Source organism: Heterocephalus glaber, unplaced genomic scaffold, assembly GCF_053883595.1.
Source record: "Heterocephalus glaber isolate CG9 unplaced genomic scaffold, H.glaber_assembly_v1.0 deba00001429, whole genome shotgun sequence".
Classification (NCBI taxonomy): Eukaryota; Metazoa; Chordata; class Mammalia; order Rodentia; family Bathyergidae; genus Heterocephalus; species Heterocephalus glaber.
Genome location: NW_028258294.1, coordinates 23,727,854 through 23,749,300, shown reverse-complemented (window position 1 = coordinate 23,749,300; position 21,447 = coordinate 23,727,854). Strand labels below are relative to the sequence as shown.

Genomic DNA, 21,447 nt, shown 5'->3' with positions numbered 1-21,447 from the left:
AAGAGTTTGTCTCAAAATGATAAAGGACTAGGGATTTGACTCAATGTGAAGGCCTTGGGTGATACTGGGTACCAATTATAAAAAAAAGAAAAAAAAAGGAATACTTTGTACATTCCTAAATCAACAGAATGGTTTAATTAATGTTAGAGGCTGTCTTCATGTGATTAAATAAATTAGCTCAATGGAGGAAAATACCATTAGATAATTTTCATACATGTCTCAAATAAAAGAAGGCATTCTTCATAATATTATTTACTTAACTTTCTACATACAGCACCACAATTTTCCTAATGTTAACATCTTACACAATTATAGTACAATTATCAAAACCCAGAAAAACAGTATTAGTACAATACTATTAACTCAGCTATTATTTGAAATTCATCAGTTTTTCCACTTATGTCTTTTTTCCTATTCTAGAATACTACTCACAAGCCCACATTTCATTTAGTTGTCATTTCTCCTGTTACAATCTGTGACGGTTCCTTTGTTCTTTTTTGGTTCATCATTTTTTTTCTTATATTTCTTAATTTTTTAAAGAATAATTGTTGGTTATTTTGTATACTACCTGTCAATTGGGAGTTTGACAAGAATTATCACACAAATGTTATTACATTCTTTTCACTGCTCTTATCAAGGGGTACATATTGTCAGCTTGTGCTATTACTAAGCGATGTGAACCTCAATCACTCACAATGATGTCTCTCAAACTTCTCCATTGTAAAGTAACTATTTCTCTTTTAATAAATATCTTGGGAAGATACTTCAAAACTGAAAATAATCTATATTGTTTCAAGCTTTTGGTCAGTAACTTTAGTATACATTGGTGGACCTTGACTGCAACAATTCCAATATTACTGTGATATTTGCTTAATATTATCTACTGTCCTTGACATTTTAAAGGTGAAACTCATCTGTAAAAATGATTTAACACTTTTCTATTTTTAAATGGACCATTAGTATGTATATTTTTGTATGAACTATGTATATCTTTTCTCCATTTTTTTCTATCAGGTTTTTATCATACCCCCTCCCCTTTTTAAAAAAAAAACTACTGGGGACTGAACCCAGGGCCTCACGCATGTTAATAAAGCCTTCTATCACTGAGCTACAATCCCAACCCTTTTTAATTTTTACTTTAAAACAGAATATCAACAAGTTGCCCAGGCTGGCCTTGAACTTGTGACCTTCTTGCCTCAGCTTCCTAGAGTTTTGTGATTACAGCTACACACCAACATGCCTGGTCCTGGTTTTTGATCTTTATTATTCAATTTTTAAAAACTTTTTACATATTAGAGATATTAGTCCTTTGCCTCTAATATACACTAGAAATATTTTGTCCCAGATCGTCAGTTTTTAACTTTATGGTATCCTGTCACAAATGTCATGTTTATTGATCTTTTACTGACACGCATTTTGAGTCATATCAAAAAACCTTTCCTTAATCAAGATTAAAGAATTCTTCCAGTACTTATATTAATTCATTTTTAACATTCAGATATTTGATCATTTGGTCTTTATTCTTCTGTATGGTATAAAATATGAATCTAATCATCTTTTTCCAGATGGCTACTAAATTATCTTGTTACCATTTTTAAAAATGTCTATCTTCATTCCCAGTGATATGAAATCCAACTCTTGTCATATATTAAGCCCTATATGTATCTAGGTCTAATCCTGGACTTTCCATTCCATTCCACAAATTTAACCAGACATTAAATGGTCTATCCATTCCTGCATGAATACCCTACTATTTTAATTTTAAAAGCTTTATATAGTATATTTTAATGTCTGGTAAGACTAGTATTCCTTTTAAGTTTTCTTTTCCAGTTTTTTTCAGCTATTCCATTTGGGGGGGGGGCGGATACTGTGGATTGAATCTAGGGCCTTTGCACTGAGCTTCATCCCAGTCTATTTTAACTTTACTTTATTATTTCATTTTTTCAAATAGGGTCTAAGTCACTAAGTTGCCCAGGTTGCGTTCAAACTTTTATACACTACCATACATAGCTTTTTTTTTTGGTACTGGGGATTGAACTCGGGACCTTGTGCTTGCGAGGCAGGTGGTGGAACCACTGAGCTAAATCCCCGGCCTCATACATAGCTTTTTTTCCTGGCTATTCTAACAGGCTTACTTTTGCATATGAACTGCAGCATCAGCTTGTTGGACTTCATAAAATAGCTGTAGGTATTTTTATTAAAATTACACTGAATTTATAAACTAGAGAGGAAATCTGTAGTTCTGAGTCAGAATATTTAAGAACATATAATCATTTTTTCATGTCTACTATATATATATATATTTTTTTTTGGTGCCAGGGATCAAACTCGGGTCCTTGCACTTGTGCAGCAGGCGGTGAAACCACTGAGCTAAATCCCCGGCCAGTCTACATTTTTTGATAGTATCTGAAAAATTTTTGACTAGTAGGTTTCACACATTTCTTGTTAAAATTTCACAAGTATTTGCTTATGTTGCTACCATAAATGAGGTTTTCCCTAACATTATATCCTTTAATCATTCATTATTGGTCTACATATGATTTTTTATGTTTATTTTGTATCCTGTTTTTTTTTCTTTTTATATTACTGATTGTCTGGGGGTTTCCAGACATATCATACCATCTCCAATCTAAATTTTACTTCTGTTCATTTTTTGTTGTTGTTGTTGTTGAGACAGGGTCTTACTATGTAGTTCAGGCTGGCCTTCAACTCACTGTGTAGTCCAGGCTGGCCTCGAACTCATGGCAATCCTCCTGCCTCAGCCTCCCTAGTGCTGGGACTACAGGTGTGTGCCACCACACCCAGCTGTTCATTCATTCTTAAGACTCTAATTGATTTCTCATGTCTAACTGCATTAACTAATATCTCAAACATAATGTTTAACAACAGTAGAAATAATGGACATCATTTTTTAGTTCATCATCTTAAGTAGAAATGCCTCTAATGTTTTTCTATGAAACAAGATACTGGCTTTGGACTAAGATATACACATTTCAAGTAATATTCTTTCCTTTTCCATTCATTCATTCATTTCAAATTTCTGGGCTCATGCAATTCTCACCCTCCCTAGTAGCTGGGACTATGGCTGTGTATCTATACATTCAGCTGTGTTCTTAATTTTTGAATTTTTTTTGGTACTGGGTATCGAACACGGGACCTTGTGCTTAGAAGGCAGGCGGCAGAATCACTGAGCTAAATCCCCAGCCCTATGTTTTTAATTTTTGAAAGCTGGCTCTTTCTTTTCTTTTTCTTTCTGAGACAAGGTCTCACTATGTAGTTCAGGCTGGTCTGGAAGTCATTATGTAGCCTAGGCTGGCCTCGAACCTGCAGCAATCCTCCTGCCTCAGCCTCTTAAGTGCTGGGACTACAGGTGTGTGCCACCAAGCCTGGCCTGTGGGTCTTTCTTAACACAAAATGTATACATCATGCCAAAAGCCAAGGATTCCCCAAATTACTAAATATTTCTTTAGAATTAAGAATTAAGTCTACTGAAGCAAACAGGAGACATTAATATTAGAAAGGAAGAAGCATCACCATTTGCAGATGATGTAATAGATGTCTGAAATACTCAAAAGAATGAAATAAAACTCATATAAAGAATGAAATAATTCAGTAAGGTACTAAATACCACGTGAGCTTTACTTGAAATGTACATCTGGATTTTCTTAGGACTGGCCTCATGAATAGGTAACACCTAGGTGAGATGTGCTCTATTTTACAGAATGTTGGTCCAGAAACTTTCAATTACCTTGTTAGTATCTGAAAATACTCAGGTTTTGAAGACTGGTTAACATTAACTAAATTCAAAGGAGGGAACGGGAAAACTATAATCAGTTAATTTTCAAAGAAAATCATAAATGTAAAAAATGTGTATATTTGGTATATGTGCTGCTGAAGTGAGCACAAAAATGTATATATTTAAATTTTAAATTCTGGTATGCATTCCTATAGCCTCATATGAACTGACCACAAGAGTAAATATATTCTTCCTATTTTGTGATTATCTTTGATTAGTATGAATAGCTAAGTATAAACAAACTATTGTTAATAAACCATTATGATATAGCAGAGCATGTTTTTATAGGTTTTTTTTTTTGAGGGGGGTAGGTTGACACAGGGCCTCGCTCTGTAGTTCAAGCTGCCCTTGAACTCACTATGTAGCCCAGGCTTGCCTCAAACCCACCGCAATACTCCTGCCTCAGCCTCTCAAGTGCTGGGGTTATAGGCATATGCTGCCATACCTGGCTGAGCAGAACATGTTTTGACAGTTAATACTGTAGTTCCTTTCAGAGAAATTTATGGCAGTAAATCTGTTCTAATAATTGTAGTTTTTAATATAGAAAGTGACTGTTTATTCAAATAATATGTTTCATATTTTCTTCATAACAAATTAAAATACTGACATTAATAATCTTTTAGTTTACTGTTCTATCATACCATATTTCACATCATTTCTATTTGGAAACAAAACTAGTAAGTTACTGCTAATCCTACAGTTTTGCTGCATAAAGTCTCCTCAGCCCCAAAATTTGCAGTACAAACTAAGTGGTGGTTGCTAACTAATATTAATCTACATTGTTAAAACAGGAGTAAGACAACCTCTGAAGAAAAAATGGTATGGTAACTTGCTATGGAATGTTTCTGAAAAGCTCGTAATGCTTGTTTTAGTGATTTCATGGATGTGTTCACTTTGTGATAATTCACACTTAAGATTTGCTCACTCTTCTGTGTAAACTATACTTCAATCAAGACAACTTTTTAAAAAGTTACGAAGAAAATCAAAAACTAAAAACAAACCACACAAACAGATACACAATAAAAACAAACCACACAAACAGAATTTTTTTTTTTTTGGTACCAGTGATCGAACTCAGGACCTTGCACTTGCCAGGCAGGCTCGATGCTACTGAGCTAAATCCCCGGCCCCAAACAGATCTTTTATATCTCCCATAAAATATAATTTTTTTTGGAGCCATACTGTATTATATTTGGGAATTTTATTGTTAAAACAAAATCTAAACTTTAAACCTTAGAACCATTCAACTTGGTGAGCTACTCATTATTTCAAGTTTTTTCCAGTATGTTCAAGAACAGGAGACTCAATTACTCTATATAAGCTATCATATTTGTTTTCTCTCTTTTTCATTCTCATTTTCTTGTTCTTGGTTGGATCTTGACCTTTACAGTTTAATGATCTTACTGAGTTTAATATGGATATAATACAACTAAACTTTACAAATTGGAGTATAAGAAGGGAACAGTTCTACCTTACAAAGTGGCATCATCTCCATCCAGGTGTTAAAAGAATGTCAACCTACTAAAAAGAACTTAAATTCCCCAAATTGAACTTAGCTTTAGCCAGCCCTAAGACTTACTTCCACACCTAATTTCTCTATAGCAGCAAAATTCTTCCAAGTGCACACCTCAGAAACACTATTGGCTTGATTCTCTGTAGCATCTAGCGCGGTACATATGATACAATGTTCTACCTCCGGGTACTCTTTCTACCCTTGTGCTTTCAATTCCCACTGCTATAATGACCCTCCGAATGTCCTGCTTGAATTACCACAAAAATCTCTACTTATTCCCAGCTCTTCCCCATTCCAATTAATCTTTACTGTGACCAGATTAACTGTCCTGAAGGTCACTGTTCATGGCCCAAATGTTGAAAAAATATTCAATGACCTTGCCTTTTGAATGAAACCCAAGCCTGGCTTTAAATGTCTACACAGAATTCTATAAACAACCACTAAATAAGCTCCTGCCCTTTTACCTTTTCTTTGCCAGCCAAACTTCTTTTTTTTTTTGGTACCAGGGATCGAACTTGAGACCTTGTGCTTTCAAGGCAGGCAGCGGAACCACTGAGCTAAATCCCCAGCCCATCATCAAAATTCTTAACCACTGAGGGTTACTATAATCATGAACAAGCAACCCCACAACATAAAAAAAAAAGAGAAAAGATTCAACTCAGCATAATTTCTCAACAAAGAATAAACCAAATATGATTGTCATTCAAGACAAAAGTTTTTTTTTAAAGTTCTAGGGCTGGGGATTTAGCTCAGTGGTTCTGTCCTCTGCCTCACAAGCACAAGGTTCCAAGTTCAATCCCCAGTACCAAAAAAAAAAAAAAAAAAAAAAAAAAAGTTCTACAATCCATCCACAGTTGACAATCATTGAGTTACAGGCACACTGGAAATGTTATGCCTTTGAATGTAAATTTAAATCTACTTATTAAATTCTAAAGACTGCAAGAACTAGAGGAAATACTATTGTTATATTGGATAAGATTCCAAGCCTCTGCCCAAACTGATTCTTATTTTCCTTACTAAAGCACACCAAGACACATTTTCATGTAAAGGAAAACACAAACAGCATGGCTATTATCTCTGACCAGCTATTTTTTTTTTTTTTTGGTACCAGGGATTGAACTCAGGACCTTGCACTTGCGAGGCAGGCAGCAGCACCACTGAGCTAAATCCCAGGCCCTGACTAGCTTTTTTTTTTTGCTAAGGCAGGCAGCAGCACCATGACTAGCTATTTGTAATGAGAGACTTATATAATATAAAAGGTTGATGTCCTCTTATCAAATAATAATTAATATTTTTCTCATGATATGATGAAGTTTGAAATATTTTTCCATAAAAAGAATTATTCCTAGGAATAATGAATCTGTAGTGACTAATTCAGTGTTTGCAGCCACTTTACAGAACATAGCTTCACAAAGTAATGAGAATCATGTGTGTGTGTCAAGAAGCCTATTTTTCTTGGCACATGAAAGTCACTAAAATGGTTAGCTTTAGATATGTATGAAAGAAAAGAGACTGATTAAAACCTAAGTACTGTACAGTGAAAATAGTTAAATCCAGAGCAGGGAAGGCAAATATATTTTATTTAGCACACCAACTGTGAAGAACAAAGTATTCTGAATAAGGTACCTTTGGAGCTATATTTTTGCTCATAGGGAAAGAGGATTATAACTAATTAGTAGTATTGGTCAGAAACACGAGAAAGGATAATGACATTATTGTCATGTATTTGCCATCCCTGTATTATTGTACTTCATATAACTCCATAAAATGTATAATTACAAAATTACTTACAGCTTCAACAGAGTTACATTCTCGTCTTGTTTCTAAATAACGTAGTGCTCGTTTTTCTTCTTCTTTTAATTTAGCATCTGCCTGTCCAGAAACGAAATAGCAATCATTTTAAGAATATCAAGAGCACTGCTCAAATTATCAAATGTACTAAGTTCTAACTTACATATTTCATATAATTCTGTACACCATTTTGCTGTAAATATGAGGGTGCCTGTGTTCTATAAAATCTCTCTGTTGAATCCAAGTATGCCTTCTCAAAATTGTCCCTATAAATCTGAAGCTTGTCCTCAGGATTAGAACAAAGGTTAACTGAAAAACAAAATAGAATTTCACTTTAATTATTATCTCAATTAGTATTCTGAGTGTAATAAATGAATAAGAAACACTGAGGAACCATTATGTGCAAGATGGTAATGTTCACAAGAACATACAACAATACAAGACAAAAATCTCTATAAAAAAGTAACAGCATTAAGCAATAAAGTAACAAATAAATATTATAATGACTATTTTTAACAGGAAAGAGACTGACTTTTAAATTGATGAGCAAAAAACCATTTACAGGTTGGGTGCGCATGCCTGTAATGCCAACACTCTGGAGACTGAGGCAGGAGGACTGCTGTGAGTTCAAGGCCACCCTGGCTACATAATAAGTTCAAGGCCACCTGGAACTGCATACCAAGAGGCTATGCAGTCAAAAAAAAAGAAAGCCTTTCACAGACAGATGAGACTTAAGCTGAATCTTAAGGAATAAGCAAGGATTTGCATAGATGACTAGTGAGGTAAGTAAATACTCAGAAAGCATATGCTTAATGACCGTTGTCTGAGTGGATTATAAAGTTAACAGAAAATAAGGCAGAACAGTAAATAAGGAATGGTGCAGAGAGCTTCAAATTTCAAAGTAAGTAGCCTAAGTTTAGCATAGTATATAACTAAAGGTGCAAGTTGGGGGAAAAAACTAATAAAATTCTACCTAAAAATTAATCTGGTGAATAGTATGTGGGGTAAGTGATAGAAATAAGATTACTATAAAAAGTGCTTTAGGGTCGGGGATTTAGCTCAGTGGTTCCGGTGCCTGCCTCACAAGCACAAGGTCCCGAGTTCGATCTCCAGTACCAAAAAAAAAAAAAAAAAAAAGTGCTTTAGAAGGTAAGTGATAGGAATGATTACTATAAAAAGAATACTGTAGAATTTCAAGCTGTCTAAACTGGTAGCAGTTGAAATAAAAGAATAAATTTCAGGAACAATATGGTAATGGAAATTTAAAGACTTGATAAAAAGACATATGGCAATGGAGAAAATGCACTCAAAAATAATTCTAAAAGTTCAGCAATCCAACATATACTACTGAAAATGATTTTGTGCCAAGCATTTTGTTTAGTAAAGATGCAGTGTAGTTACTTAAAAGCCTTAATGCAAAGAGGCACAAGCACTACAAATTACTGAGAGGACTTAACTTAGTCTGAGAATTAAAAAAGGCTTCCATGAGCCAGGCATGGTGGTGCACGCCTATACTCCCAGCACTTGGAAGACTGAAGCAGGATTATTGGAGCCAACCTGGGCTACAATAGTGAGTTCAAAGCCAGCCTGTACTACAAAGTGAGAGACTGTCTCGAAAAACAATAAAAAACAAAAACCAAAAAACCCCAGAAAAGTCTCCATGAGGAAATAAAGGATGAGGATAAGTTAAAAGAGAAAAGGAAGAAGAGTATTCCATTTCAAAGGAAACAATGTATGTGACTGAAAGTACAAATAAGAATATCATTGTCAGCTGAGATGGTAGGAGAAAGAAGGTACACGGGGAAGTAACTTTCTGGAAACAAACACAAAACAAGGTACCTTTTATGAGCTATAGATTCAAATTTGTATTTCTTTAATTTAGTTCACTAAAAAGATTTACCAACCAAGATATTAGTGTTTTGGAGGAAATCTGACCACACAAATAAAAATTTGTCCTAGGTTTCATTAAAGTAGAATTAATACCATTTGTATACTCTAAAAAGAAAAGGCTGATCCCAAAAAGTAGATGTGATTTTATATGCTAATAAACATAATGACAGAATGATAATTGTCCTAAAATTTTCCATGAAAAGGAAGTTATGATTATAAAAGTTCAGGGGCTGGGGATTTAGCTCAGTGTCACCGTGCCTGCCTTGCAAGCACAAGGTCCTGAGCTCAATCCCCAGTACTGGGAAACAAAAAGTTCAGAACATACCATAGGATTCTCTTACTCCAATGACCAGCTGAGAATCAAAAGCTTCTCCTAATCTTTCAGCATGTACCAGCTTCATTGCACTATCTTGTAGTCTGTTTTTAATATTTGAAAAAATTGACTCATTCCATGTATCAAGCATGAGCTAGGAAAAGAAGAAAAAAATATTTTAAATTATTAACATATCAAGAACCACACACATACCCACACACAAAGCCATGAATGCATGTTTGGACATGGCATGTGAGCAAATTTTAGCACAGATAGCAAAAAACAAAATCAAACTCTTGGGCCTGCATTGCACAAATATTTCAGGAAGTAGTATATTTAGCATAATGGTAAAGAATAAATGTTTTAGAATCAGATATAATTGGGTTTGAATCTCAATTCTGTTACTTCTTTACCCGCTTGTGCTTGCTTCGGCAGCACATGTACTTCTTTACCCACTCTCCTATGTATAAAAAAATCAAATTTCCAGATGCTGTGTTAAAAATATGGTAGTAATGGGGCCAGGGATTTAGCTCAGTGGTTCTGCCACCTGCCCTGCAAGTGCAAGGACCCAAGTTCGATCCCTGGAACCAAAAAAAAAAAACAAATATGGTAATACTTAGAAAATGTTGCTTCTTCCATAGTTTCAAGATGGATTTCATAAATATTGGTATGTTTGGAATATTCATATGCATATGCTTATACTGACATTTAAAATGCAGAAAATCTATTTGATACTGGCCTTTTTAAAAGCGTATGTAAATCTCTTATGCTCATCAAAAATGGTAGAAATAAGATAGACACATTGCTAAATCCAAGTAGTGCTCCAAGTAACTTTGTTGAATATAGGTGTTACATTAACAACAGTGGCAGTAGCAAAACTAACAGGGTTAACACTTTTATAACATTCACCATGTATCTAGGACTCCTCTACGTATTTTTCACATAAAACTCATTTAATCTTCAAAAATGACATAGGATTGCCACATGTTCAAGGCCAGCCTGGAATACATAGTGAGACTGTCTCAGAGGAAAGGAGGAAGGGGAGGAAAAGCGGAGGAAGAGGAGGAGGAGGACAAGGAAGAAGAAAAAGAGAAGAAGAAGAACAAAGGGCAAGTGAGGAGGAAGAAGGGGAGGAAGAAGCTGGCAACTATGAGGCAAGGGGAAAAAAAGATGGAGAAGGCTGGGCATGGTTGGGCAGGAGGATCACCGTGAGTTCAAGGTCAGCTTGACCTACATAGCAAGACCATGTCCCAAAAAACGAACAAAGAAACCAAACAAATAAAAAAAAGAAATAAAGTTGGAGACTTGAAACTAAACATAAATAAAAGAAAAACATTATAGCTGAAAAGGAACTTATATGTGAAGCAGAAAAATCCACTTAAAAGTCTAAATTATTTTGAAATGCCTTCAAACAACCTTCTTTCTGAAAAATATTAGATCAAGAATGGGGAAAACCAACTTACCTTTCGGACAATACTATCTTCCACATTTGTTTTTTTATTGCTGCCCTGTTTACCCATTAAAGTAATCTCTAGTTGACAAAAGGGTTTCGGTAAAATATCACACTGTGTAAAGAATTTCCGCCATTCAACAATATATGCTTTTAGCAAAGCTGTGTCATCTTGATGGCTCAATACTCGCTGAAAAAAAAATTTTTACACCAACTTGAAATAAATGTGCTTTGAAAAATAAGAACAAAACATATTCATGCCATAATTTTAAAATATTTTATTATACAAATTGTATTATGTCCAAGAGCAATTAAAATATGTTCCCAACTACCTTGTATGTGAATGTTCAGAGCAGCATTTTAAAAAATAGACAAAAAGAAACAATCCAAATATCCATCAGCTGGTGAATGGATAAACAATATGTGGTACAGCCACACTACGAAATATTTTTCAAGTCTAGAAGGAACAAAATACTGATAAAATGCTACAACATATATGTCTTAAAAACAGTAATTCAGATGACAGAAATCTGTCACAAAAGGCCACATATTATATGATCCTATTTCGTAAGAAATGTCAAAAACAGAAATCTACCAGGTGTAGTGGCAAATGCCTAGAGGACTGCTGCAAGTTTGAGGCCAGCCTGGGTTACATAGCAAAAAAGAATAGAGAAATTCAAAGAGGCCTAAAATAGATTCACGATTTAAGAGTTGCCAGAAGTTAGGAGGAAAGGTAACGGGGATTGCTAATAGGTACTGTATAGGGTGGTTTTTTTTTAGCATGATAGAAATATCCTAGAATTAGTGGGTGATGGTTATACAACTATGAGTATAATAAACTTACAAATCATATTACAAAAATTTTGTTTTTTAATGGTGCTGCAGATTGAACCCATAGCGTCACACATACTAAGCAATGTATCTCAATATTTTAAAGATGTAATCTATTTCTCCACTGCTAATATTTTAGGCTGCCTGTGTGATTTGCTCTGTCCAATAGAATGTCACAGATGTAAAGTAAGATTTCCAAGCCTAGAGGTCTTGTAGATTCAATTAGAGACTGGGTGCTTGTGAATGAGAAACCATGTGGTAGAAGAAAAAAACAGTACCAAACATCGGATATGTTATTAGGCTCTCTTGGACCACCCAGTCCATGCAGAGCCACAGCGAACTACAGCTGCATTAATAAGCTCACGTGAAATCAGCTGAGCCCAGCCTAAATTGCTAAATCACAGAATTATGAATAAAATAGTCATGTTGGGTTGAGGAAGCACCTCAGTGGTAGAGTGCTTGCCTAGCATGTGCAAGATCCTGAGTTCAATCCCCAGAATGCAAGAAATAAATAAGTTAAAGTAAAAAATAAATCCTATTTCCTAAATTTCCCAAACACTATGCTTTTTGTGGGTTTTTTTGAGATGAGGAGTTTCATTATACTGTCCAGCATAGTCTCAAACTCCTGGGATCAGGTGATTCTCCCACCTTAGCCTCCTAAGTGCTGGCACCATGAATGTTTATTTTGACTTCCCTTCTCTTACTTACACATTTCATTGCACTGTACTGCACTGCATTGTTGGGATAGGACACACAGCCTCATGCATGCTAAGCACATGTTCTACCACTGAGGTAAACCCCCACTCTCTTTTTCATCATTTTAAATAATGCTATAATGAACACTTTTGTGTGTACTGCCTTTCCCATTTGGGAGATCTGGTTCTTCCTATAAAGATAAGTTTAACAAAGGTCTACTATCGAGAATATATAAAGAATTGAAAAAACTCAAGACTCCCCAAATTCAAAGACCCAATTCAAAACTGGGCATCTGAAATGAACAGACATTTCTCAGACAAAGAAGTAAAAGCAGCAAATAAATATATGAAAAAATGTTCAACATCACTAGTCATTCAAGAGATGCAGATGAAAACAACACTGAGATTCCACCTCACCGCAGAAAGAATGGCTGCTATTAAGAAATCATCCAGGGCCGGGGATTTAGCTCAGTGGTTCTGGTGCCTGCCTCACAAGCACAAGGACCCAAGTTTGATCCCTGGTACCAAAAAAAAAAAAAAAAAGAAATTATCCAATAACAAATGCTGGTGGGGGTGTGGGGAGAAAGAAACCCTTCTCCATTACTGGTGGGAGTGCAGACTGGTGCAACCACTGTGGAAATCAGTATGGAGATACCTCAAAGAACTAGAACTAGAGGTCCCATTTGACCCGGCTAGTCCCCTGCTGGGTATCTTCCCAAAAGAATTAAAAGAATCATACCACAGTGATATATGTGCACCCATGTTTATAGCGGCACAGTTTGTAATAGCTAAAGCTTGGAAATAGCCCAAGTGCACATCAACTGGAAACTGGATAAAGAAAATGTGTTTTTTTAATAAAATAGAGTACTACTCAGCCATAAAGAACAAAAAACTAGAGTCATTCATAGCTAAATGGATGCATATTGAGGCCATACTCTTAAGTGAAATAAATAGGACACACGTGTAAATACCGAACAGTTTCTCTAGTGTGAGAAACTGAAAGTGTAAATAAGGATTAAAATGATTAAAACGAACAATTGATAATTTGAAATAGGAAAAGGTTCAAAGGTGTAGGGTGGTGGGAGGGGAAGGGGAAAGGGAAGAAGGGAAAGGAAAAATTATGAGAAAAGAAAAAAAATGGAAACAAAATCTATTGTAAATAGAGGAGGGCGGAGGGGGTGAAGGGTGCACAGGTAATGGGGAAAAAAATAAGAACCAAGATTCATCACGTACAGGTACAAGCACCCAGTGATAAATGTAAATGTATTGTATACCTAAAATGTACCAATAAAAGTAAAAAGGAAAAAAAAAAGATAATTTTAACTGAATACTGACTAGTAATAGTCCTAAAAGAAGTTCAAATGAATACTGCTTAATAATATGACACAAAAAAATAATAATAATATGATTCACAAAGATAGATTTTCAAGCTGAGCATGGCAGCACACGCCTATAATCTCAGCACTTGGAAGGCTGAGGCTGGAAGATCACCACAAGTTCGGCCAGCCTGGGCTATATAGTGAGTTCAAGGGCAGCCTGAACTACATAGCAAGACCCTGTCTCAAAAATAAAGCTAGATTTTCTTAAGAGCTTAAAAATCCTTTAAAACTATACACCCATGCCTAGCACCATTATTCCTACAGTTTAACTGCTCTGAATCAGTAGCACTTAAACACATCCACAGTTCTTGCTGAGGTCTACATTGCAGACTTTACTGGGTCATGTTTCAGTCAAACTCTTATGTATTTCATTTGCTAGTGTTGACTGTATTTTTTAGCATCTGTTAATATCTAAGATGATTCTTTATCAGCTTATTTTCATATACAGAATAAAACTATCAATTTGAAATAAACATAATTTACCTTTACCAAAAGTCATATACAGGTAAGCTGACATTTTCCAATGCAAGTGGAAAATGTATTTCTAAATTAATTCTAGAACAATAGTTGTAATTGTGATATTGAAAAAATTTTGTTTGAAAATAAAATTCATTTTCATTAAAATGTAATTCTCTTAAAGCAATAATTTTAAAAAATTTACTCATTAAAATATTATCAATAAAATGTTATAGTACTTAATATGGTATCATTTTTACTTCATCAGGGCAGTGGCTACTAGTAAAATTAAATATATAACAATCATATATTTTATTTCAGTATCTTCCTTTGGTTCTATATAGGAAAAACACATTTTAAATTTTGAATCACTAAGCAGCTATTTAAGTTTTTTTGGGGGGGGGGGGACTGGTACTTGGAATTGAACCCATGGTGGGTAAGCTACATCCCAGTTCTTTCTTAAAACATTTTATTTTGAAACATAGTCTCATTAAGTTGCCCAGCCTGGCCTTGAATGTGTGAACCTCCTGCCTCAGCCTCATAAGTAGCTGGGATTACAGGTATGCACCACTACACGTGGCTAGTATTTAACATGCTGCACACACAACTTTCACTAATGTTGTACATTTCACTGACATAAAAACTCACTAAAGAATAAGAAATCCTAGCCCTCTAGTTTTCACATTTCATTTTATAGGAAGGAAAATTATTGCCCTTCTCAATCATTCATGAGCAATGTCATAGTTGTTCTTGGCATTCATTGTGCCCAAAAGACAAAGGTAGAAGAACAAAACAAAATAATATTTGCCTAATTGATCAAATGCCTAAATGAGCTGTGTATTTAATAAAAGTAAAAACTTATACATAACATCAATACAAGACTGCTGATTTCAGCTCAGCAACAGCAATACAAAGGAAAGTCCCAGGATTTTACAAGTAGAGAAGTAACTGGCATTGAAAAAATAACTGCCCACTTCAAGAGATATTTTTCACAGGAGAGAAAGAGATACATATGGACTGACCTCAGACAAAAAGATTATGGTAGTGGGGACTTCTAAAAATGTATAAAAGACTGAACTCTATAGCATTTTTTATTGAGGAAAATAATGTACTATCTTGACAGAGTAGCACTGTGGGGGAAAACTCAACAACTGACAGCTTATTTTATTTAAAAATTTAACAAAAGTGTCCAAACTAAAAGTGATATTTAAACTTACTTTACAGGGCCGGGGATTTAGCTCAGTGCTTTCACCACCTGCTGCACAAGTGCAAGGACCCGAGTTCAATCCCCACTACCCCCCAAAAAAAAGGTACTTTACAAAGTTCTACCTTCAAAATCATAAAATGTATTTTCTGAAGAGATCAAAAACCAGTCTAGGGCTAGGGGTATAGCTTAGTGGTGGAGAACATGTTTAGCATGTGCAAGGGCCTGCATTCAGTTCACAACATCAAAAAAATAGTAATAGTAATAATCCAAAATAGAGATAGAGAACTTACTGCCTGTGCTTGCTTAATAAATTCAAGGATATCTTCTTTTAAAGCCTGATGAATTTTTGCCGGACCTTTATCATCCCAGAGACAGACTGCATGAACATCCCTGTAAAAATAAAGTGGGTAAACAAGTAATAATGGAATAAAAGCGGAGACAAAATTCATCTTAAGTTCTGTATTAGTAGTTTCCATGGATAATGGTAGACCAAACTAATGATGCCTGAATCCATTCACAAGATCCACATGTCCTTTATAAATTCTTACACATATATTTGTTTCAATTTTTATTTTCTTTTGTAGTTGTTTTCCTCAATCTCTGCTACTCTATAAAACTTCATTATAAAAAGGATGTCTCCATCTCCCAACTGCACTGCCCTAAATTAACTGCTCTTAATATTTTCTTGTGGAAAAACAAATACAAATCATTTTAATTCCTTAACACATAGATATAAACAGTCTGCTTTTAAAAGAAAATTATAAATCCCATTAGGGCAAATCCCTTAGCTTCCTGTATGTTACTCAATGACAATCATCTCCTTTATTTTAACAAAACACAAAAACAAAAGTTCTCATAAACTGATACATAAAAACTCTGAACTTATAAAGCTGACGTTTTACCAAAAGGTAAACTACTTGGCTATTAACATGCTGTAATGTGGTGACATTTTATTTTGTTTCTTTGATCTTTTTTTATTTTTATTTTATTATTATTTTTTTTTTGGTACCAGGGATCGAACTCTGGTCCTTGCGCTTACACAGCAGGCAGCGAAACCACTGAGCTAAATCCCCGGCCCTCTTTGATCTTTTTTTAAATGGCAGAAGCACTGCCATGTATGGAACAAGTCCCTGAGGAGTATTTTTTTTTTTTGGTACCAGGGATCGAACTCGGGTCCTTGTCTGAGGAGTATTTTTTGAATGACTTAATTCTCAATATAAGACCTTATCCTTTTAAGGTTCCCTGAGCGACAACTTGGTAATTAAGAAATTAACTTTCTATATATGTACTAGTATTAAATATATTTTTAGGGGCTGGGGATTTAGCTCAGTGGCACCACGCCTGCCTTGCAAGCACAAGGTCCCGAGTGCAAGCCCCAGTACCAAAAAAAAAATTTTTTTTATAATGTATCTGTCATCTAAATGTCTCTTTAATTTTGAAATGTCCATATATATCGCCAATACCTGAGTCAAAATCACCATCATCTCTTACTTGGTTTGCCATGACAAAATTAAGTCAACATGCACTAACTGCTTACTGTGTGTCAGGCATGGCACACTGACGTGTGTGATAGTTTAGGTCTTCCAAAAAGCAGATGGGATGAGAAATGTAACCGATTTATTGAGGGAGTAATTGTGAGAGAAGATGGAAGATAAGCTACAGAAACCTGGGTTAGTTATAAGAACATACGAAGTAGGTCTGATTCCTGCAGAAGACAGAAAGAAGGCTGAATATCAAGAGTCATACATTGTAGGGCAATTCTAGTAAATTCTGAATTGTAGTAAAGCTGTCGGAGAGTTTTGGAGCCCAAGTCCCCATCACAGGAATCATGTGCCTCTCCAAAACACGGCTACCTTAGTTTTCCTGGCTTACTCAAAATCACTGGTAGGTACATATCAAAAATCACCTGAATCTCCTAAGGCAATGGTGTGTCAACAAGAATGGGGGTTAGACAGCTCCCTAAAAATCTTACCTAAGATTCAAACAATGTGCATGTGTGCATGCATGTATGTGTGCCTGTTACAGTGGAGCTGGAACTGAACCCAGGGTCTCAAGCATGCTAAGCGAGTGCTCTATTACTAAGCAACACCCTCAATCCTTTTTATTCTATTTTGAGAAAGGGTCTCACTATATGGCCCAGGATGACCTTGAACCTTCGATCATTCTCCTGCCTCAGGCTCCTGAATATCTGGGATTATAGGCATACACCAACATGCTTGGCAGAGTAAAACACTCCATAACACCACATATGGGGAATGTCTGCTAACTGGAGTTTACAAGGGTCAAGGTTAAAGTAAATAAACATTGCATATTAGTCAGAGCAATTTCTCTTTCTCCTTCTCTCTCCTTTTGTTTACTGTGGTACTGAGGATTAAACCCTGGAGGGCCTCACACATGCTGGGTAAGCATCCTACCACTGAGATACATAGCCAGGTCCCCCCTTAGCTGTTTTTTTTTTTTTTTTAAGATAAGGTTTTGCTGTGTAGTCCAAGCTGGCTACACACCATCCTCCTGCCTCACCTCTCAAGTGCAAATCACAAGCATATGCCATCCTGTCCTCTTCCCCACTCATTTCTTAAATTTTGAGACATGTGAATAATGTGTTGAATGTGGCAGTTGTTTTTTTGCTGTTATTTAGTCTTTGTTGATATATCATGTAGAATAATGTTCACTGAGTAGTACTAATTGGGAAAAGTAGCACACAGTCACGGTGTTCAATGCTTCAAGTATACTTTTTTTCTTTTGGTACCAGGGATCGAACTCAGAACCTTGTGTTTGCAAGGCAGGCAGCGGCACCACTGAGCTAAATCTCAAGTACACTTTTAGGCAGAAATATGAATAACCTTCTACCTGCTATAGTTGGTGGTGTCAATATATTGTTTTAAAGACTCCTTGATCTCCTTGGAATATTTAAAGCACCCTGGTACTTTGGAGTACATCAAATATGTATTCCTTCTAGGTAAAAAGATTCCTGTTTATCTTATCATGGCATTGCACAGGTTGCAAGACCTACAATAATTAAAATCTTTCTAAATTTTATTTTCTTAATTTGAGACAGTCTCCTGAGTTACCCAGGCTGGCCTTGAACTTGTGATCCATTTGCCTCTGCCTCCCAAGTAGGTAGGATTACCACCACACCTGACCTGTTTTGACCATATTAATTGTTAAAATTTAGGCTGCCTTATATTTTTCTTAATATGAGGTACTAAAATAACGTGCTGATATCAACTACATTGATTATCTGAGATTTCTCCCCCTTTTCCCATAATCCGTATCACTGTTTCTCAGTTGGCATGCTAATAATATTTTGGGTGGTATAAGAGATTGTACTGGCTGGGTGTGATGGAGCCTGCTTGTGATCCTAGCTAGGCAGGAGGGAGGCTGCAGCAGGAAGACTGCATGTTTGATGCCAATTTGGGCAACTTAGCAAGACCTTGTCTCAAAATGGATGGTATTTACTAGTACTTTTACCTATTTTGCCTCTGGAAAAAAGGAGATGTGAAACAAAGGAAATCTTCAAATAGAAATACATTTATGAGTTTTATTTATTTATTTATTTATTTTTGGTAGAGGAAAATTTGTTTTTCAGTATTGGAGTTTTAAAAAGCACTTTTTTGTTGCTACTGAACTCTTGTGAAATCAGATTTTCCAATGTGATGTGCATATTTTTTTAGTGGATCAATGTGGACCCTAAGACTGGACAAAATAAGGACTTAAGACACTCTTGCTTGTCCTTGAACTGAGAACATGACTGTGAGACCTGTACCATCTTAGCTTTCCTTCTGTCGAAGAAAAGCTGAAGGCTTTTCTGGAATCCTGAATTCACAAATTTTAATTGCCTGGTCTGGCACTAAGCTGAAATCTGATTCTGATGATGGGCTATTACAACCTTAACACAAGGTGTGATCAACAGAAAGCAGACACATGCTTCAATAAATAGGACTCTGCTCTGAAGACTGTTGAAGATTTAAAAGACCCTTCTATGGATCCATAAACTATTAAACATATCATGGATTCTGGCTGAACTGTCTCAACAGTTACTGATGCCCTCTGAAAAGGGCTTATTTTTTGATGAGACCATCCAAAATCAAAGTGCTAATTGGCTCTACACGTCTGATACAAAGAATAGCACTGCATTCCTAACTTGTGGTTCCTGCCAAAAATTCCAAGTCAAGAGAGGGCACATTATAAAATCTCTTCATTACTCCTTATAAACTGGACTCCTGACCCATTCCCAAGATGTCTCATGGCTACTGATTTGTGTTCAGCTTTCTAGATTAGTTGCAGTTTGCAACAACGGATTAATAATAATAACCACTCCATTTCTCTTACCCTCCTCTAAACCATTCTGGTAACCATTCTGGTAAACCCATCTTAGTAAGGCAATGTGGTTGTTAAATATAGCAGTCCCCAAAAAGGAACTGTTTTTTTTTTTCTAGCCTATGCAGTAGAAAAATAATCAGGAAAAACAGAGATGAGAAGTAACATAAACTCATTTTGAAAAATTTCATCCTGATCAATTTCTAAACCTGTCTTTCTAGTTAAGTATGAAAAATGTTTGCTGTTAAAAAATGCCTCTTACAGGTCTGGATAATGGGGAGGGGGATGAAAAGTTTTATTAATGAACATGAAACACTGATTCTTTAAGAGAAAAGAAACAAAACCCAGCACCTAGGGAGGCAAAGAGGCAAAAGGACATTAATGATTTTTGTTTTTCAGAACTATTTCTGAATGCTTGCCGCTCTCCTAAAAGAAAATGCCCAGTGTTGTCTTTCCACACTCCTGTAGGTCTTTTTAATTCAAAACTACTGCCAAGCATACACCTGCACCTATCAGACTGTGAGACAACAGGGAACAGCCTAGCCTCTGTACTAGCCACATAGAGCACCTCCAAATGTTCATCCTAGTGAGGAATGTGCATTGGTATGATGGATAAACCAAACTGCTCAGAACTAAGTACCCTCAGTTAAGTGCAAGGCCTGAACTGAATTTTGGACTGGACTGAGAACCCTAGAGTGAAAAGTTCCACAGTGGGAATCCAACTGAGGGCCTTATTAACTTGTACTAAGTGACTAATACATGTCTTGTTTGGGGTACCCTAACAATTTAAACTGTTTTAAATTGGGATATCATATGTGACCTCTAAGATTGCATTCATTTGTGTATATGCCCTGACCATCATGAATGTTTGTTTCAACTTAACTGGCTCTTTGCCTGAATTGATGCCTCTGAACATTTTTTTTTTAAATCCATACAGAACCATAAGGAGAAAATGTTTGGTTTTCTAAGGTAAACTTCATGTTAAGGGAACTTGGTTTTTTTTTTTTTTTTTTTTTTTGGTTCCAAGGATCAAACACAGGACCTTTCACTTGCCAGGCAGGTGTGGTGTCACTGAGCTACATCCTGGACCCTAATGGAACTTGTTTTAATTGGCTAAATCCAAGACCCTTAAAAGGTATAACTGAGATTATTATTACAGGTTGGCCTTGCTCTACGGTGTGGGAGCTCACTAACAACAATTTTGCTGTAAAGCCATTTTGGCCAAAATGCCAAGGCCTGAGAGTATCTGTATTCCTTAGAAAAGCCTGCTTGTAAGGTCAGCCTTTGGCTGGCACTGTAGAACCTAAATGGTCAACAGTTTCCTATACTTTCATAAAACTTTCCTGAAACAATAACAGTGGCTCATGTACCTCAACTGTTTATATACACAATATAGTTCACACTGAACATGTGCTGAGAGTCTACAATTCTGATACATGCAAGGCACAGACTATGTGACCAGCTGCCATAAAAAGCCTGGACACCGAGTCTGTCAACTTTCCCTGGAAGACAACGTATCACAGCTTGCCCATCTTCTTGTTGGGGAAAGTGTGTCCTGTGTGACCATACTGGAAGCCAACTCCTTGCTTGACCCCCGCCACCCCTGCTACCGCCATGTTGTCCTATGTGCTATTTCCCTTTGCTGATTTTGGTGTTTGTTTTTGAGTCAGTGTCTTGCTATGTATTTCAGGGTGGCATTAAACTTACTATGTAGCCCAAGCTGGCCTCAAACTCAAGGCAATCCTCCTGCCTCAGCCTCTTGAGTATTGGGATTACAGGCATTCACCATCATCCCCAGTCCCTTTG

General features: G+C 36.0%; 1 protein-coding gene across 1 annotated transcript in view; it reads right to left on the bottom strand.

Annotated features, from left to right (window-relative positions):
* The window catches only part of Cul5 (cullin 5), a 97,715-nt gene that overhangs the window by 53,622 nt on the left and 22,646 nt on the right, over positions 1-21,447 (bottom strand). The window contains exons 3-7 of the mRNA XM_004856511.4: positions 15,612-15,711; positions 10,767-10,943; positions 9,316-9,457; positions 7,264-7,409; positions 7,101-7,181 (exon numbers count right to left, since the gene is read on the bottom strand). Of these exons, the coding sequence (XP_004856568.4) occupies positions 7,101-7,181; positions 7,264-7,409; positions 9,316-9,457; positions 10,767-10,943; positions 15,612-15,711 (646 nt within the window). The remainder of the gene's footprint in view (positions 1-7,100; positions 7,182-7,263; positions 7,410-9,315; positions 9,458-10,766; positions 10,944-15,611; positions 15,712-21,447) is intronic.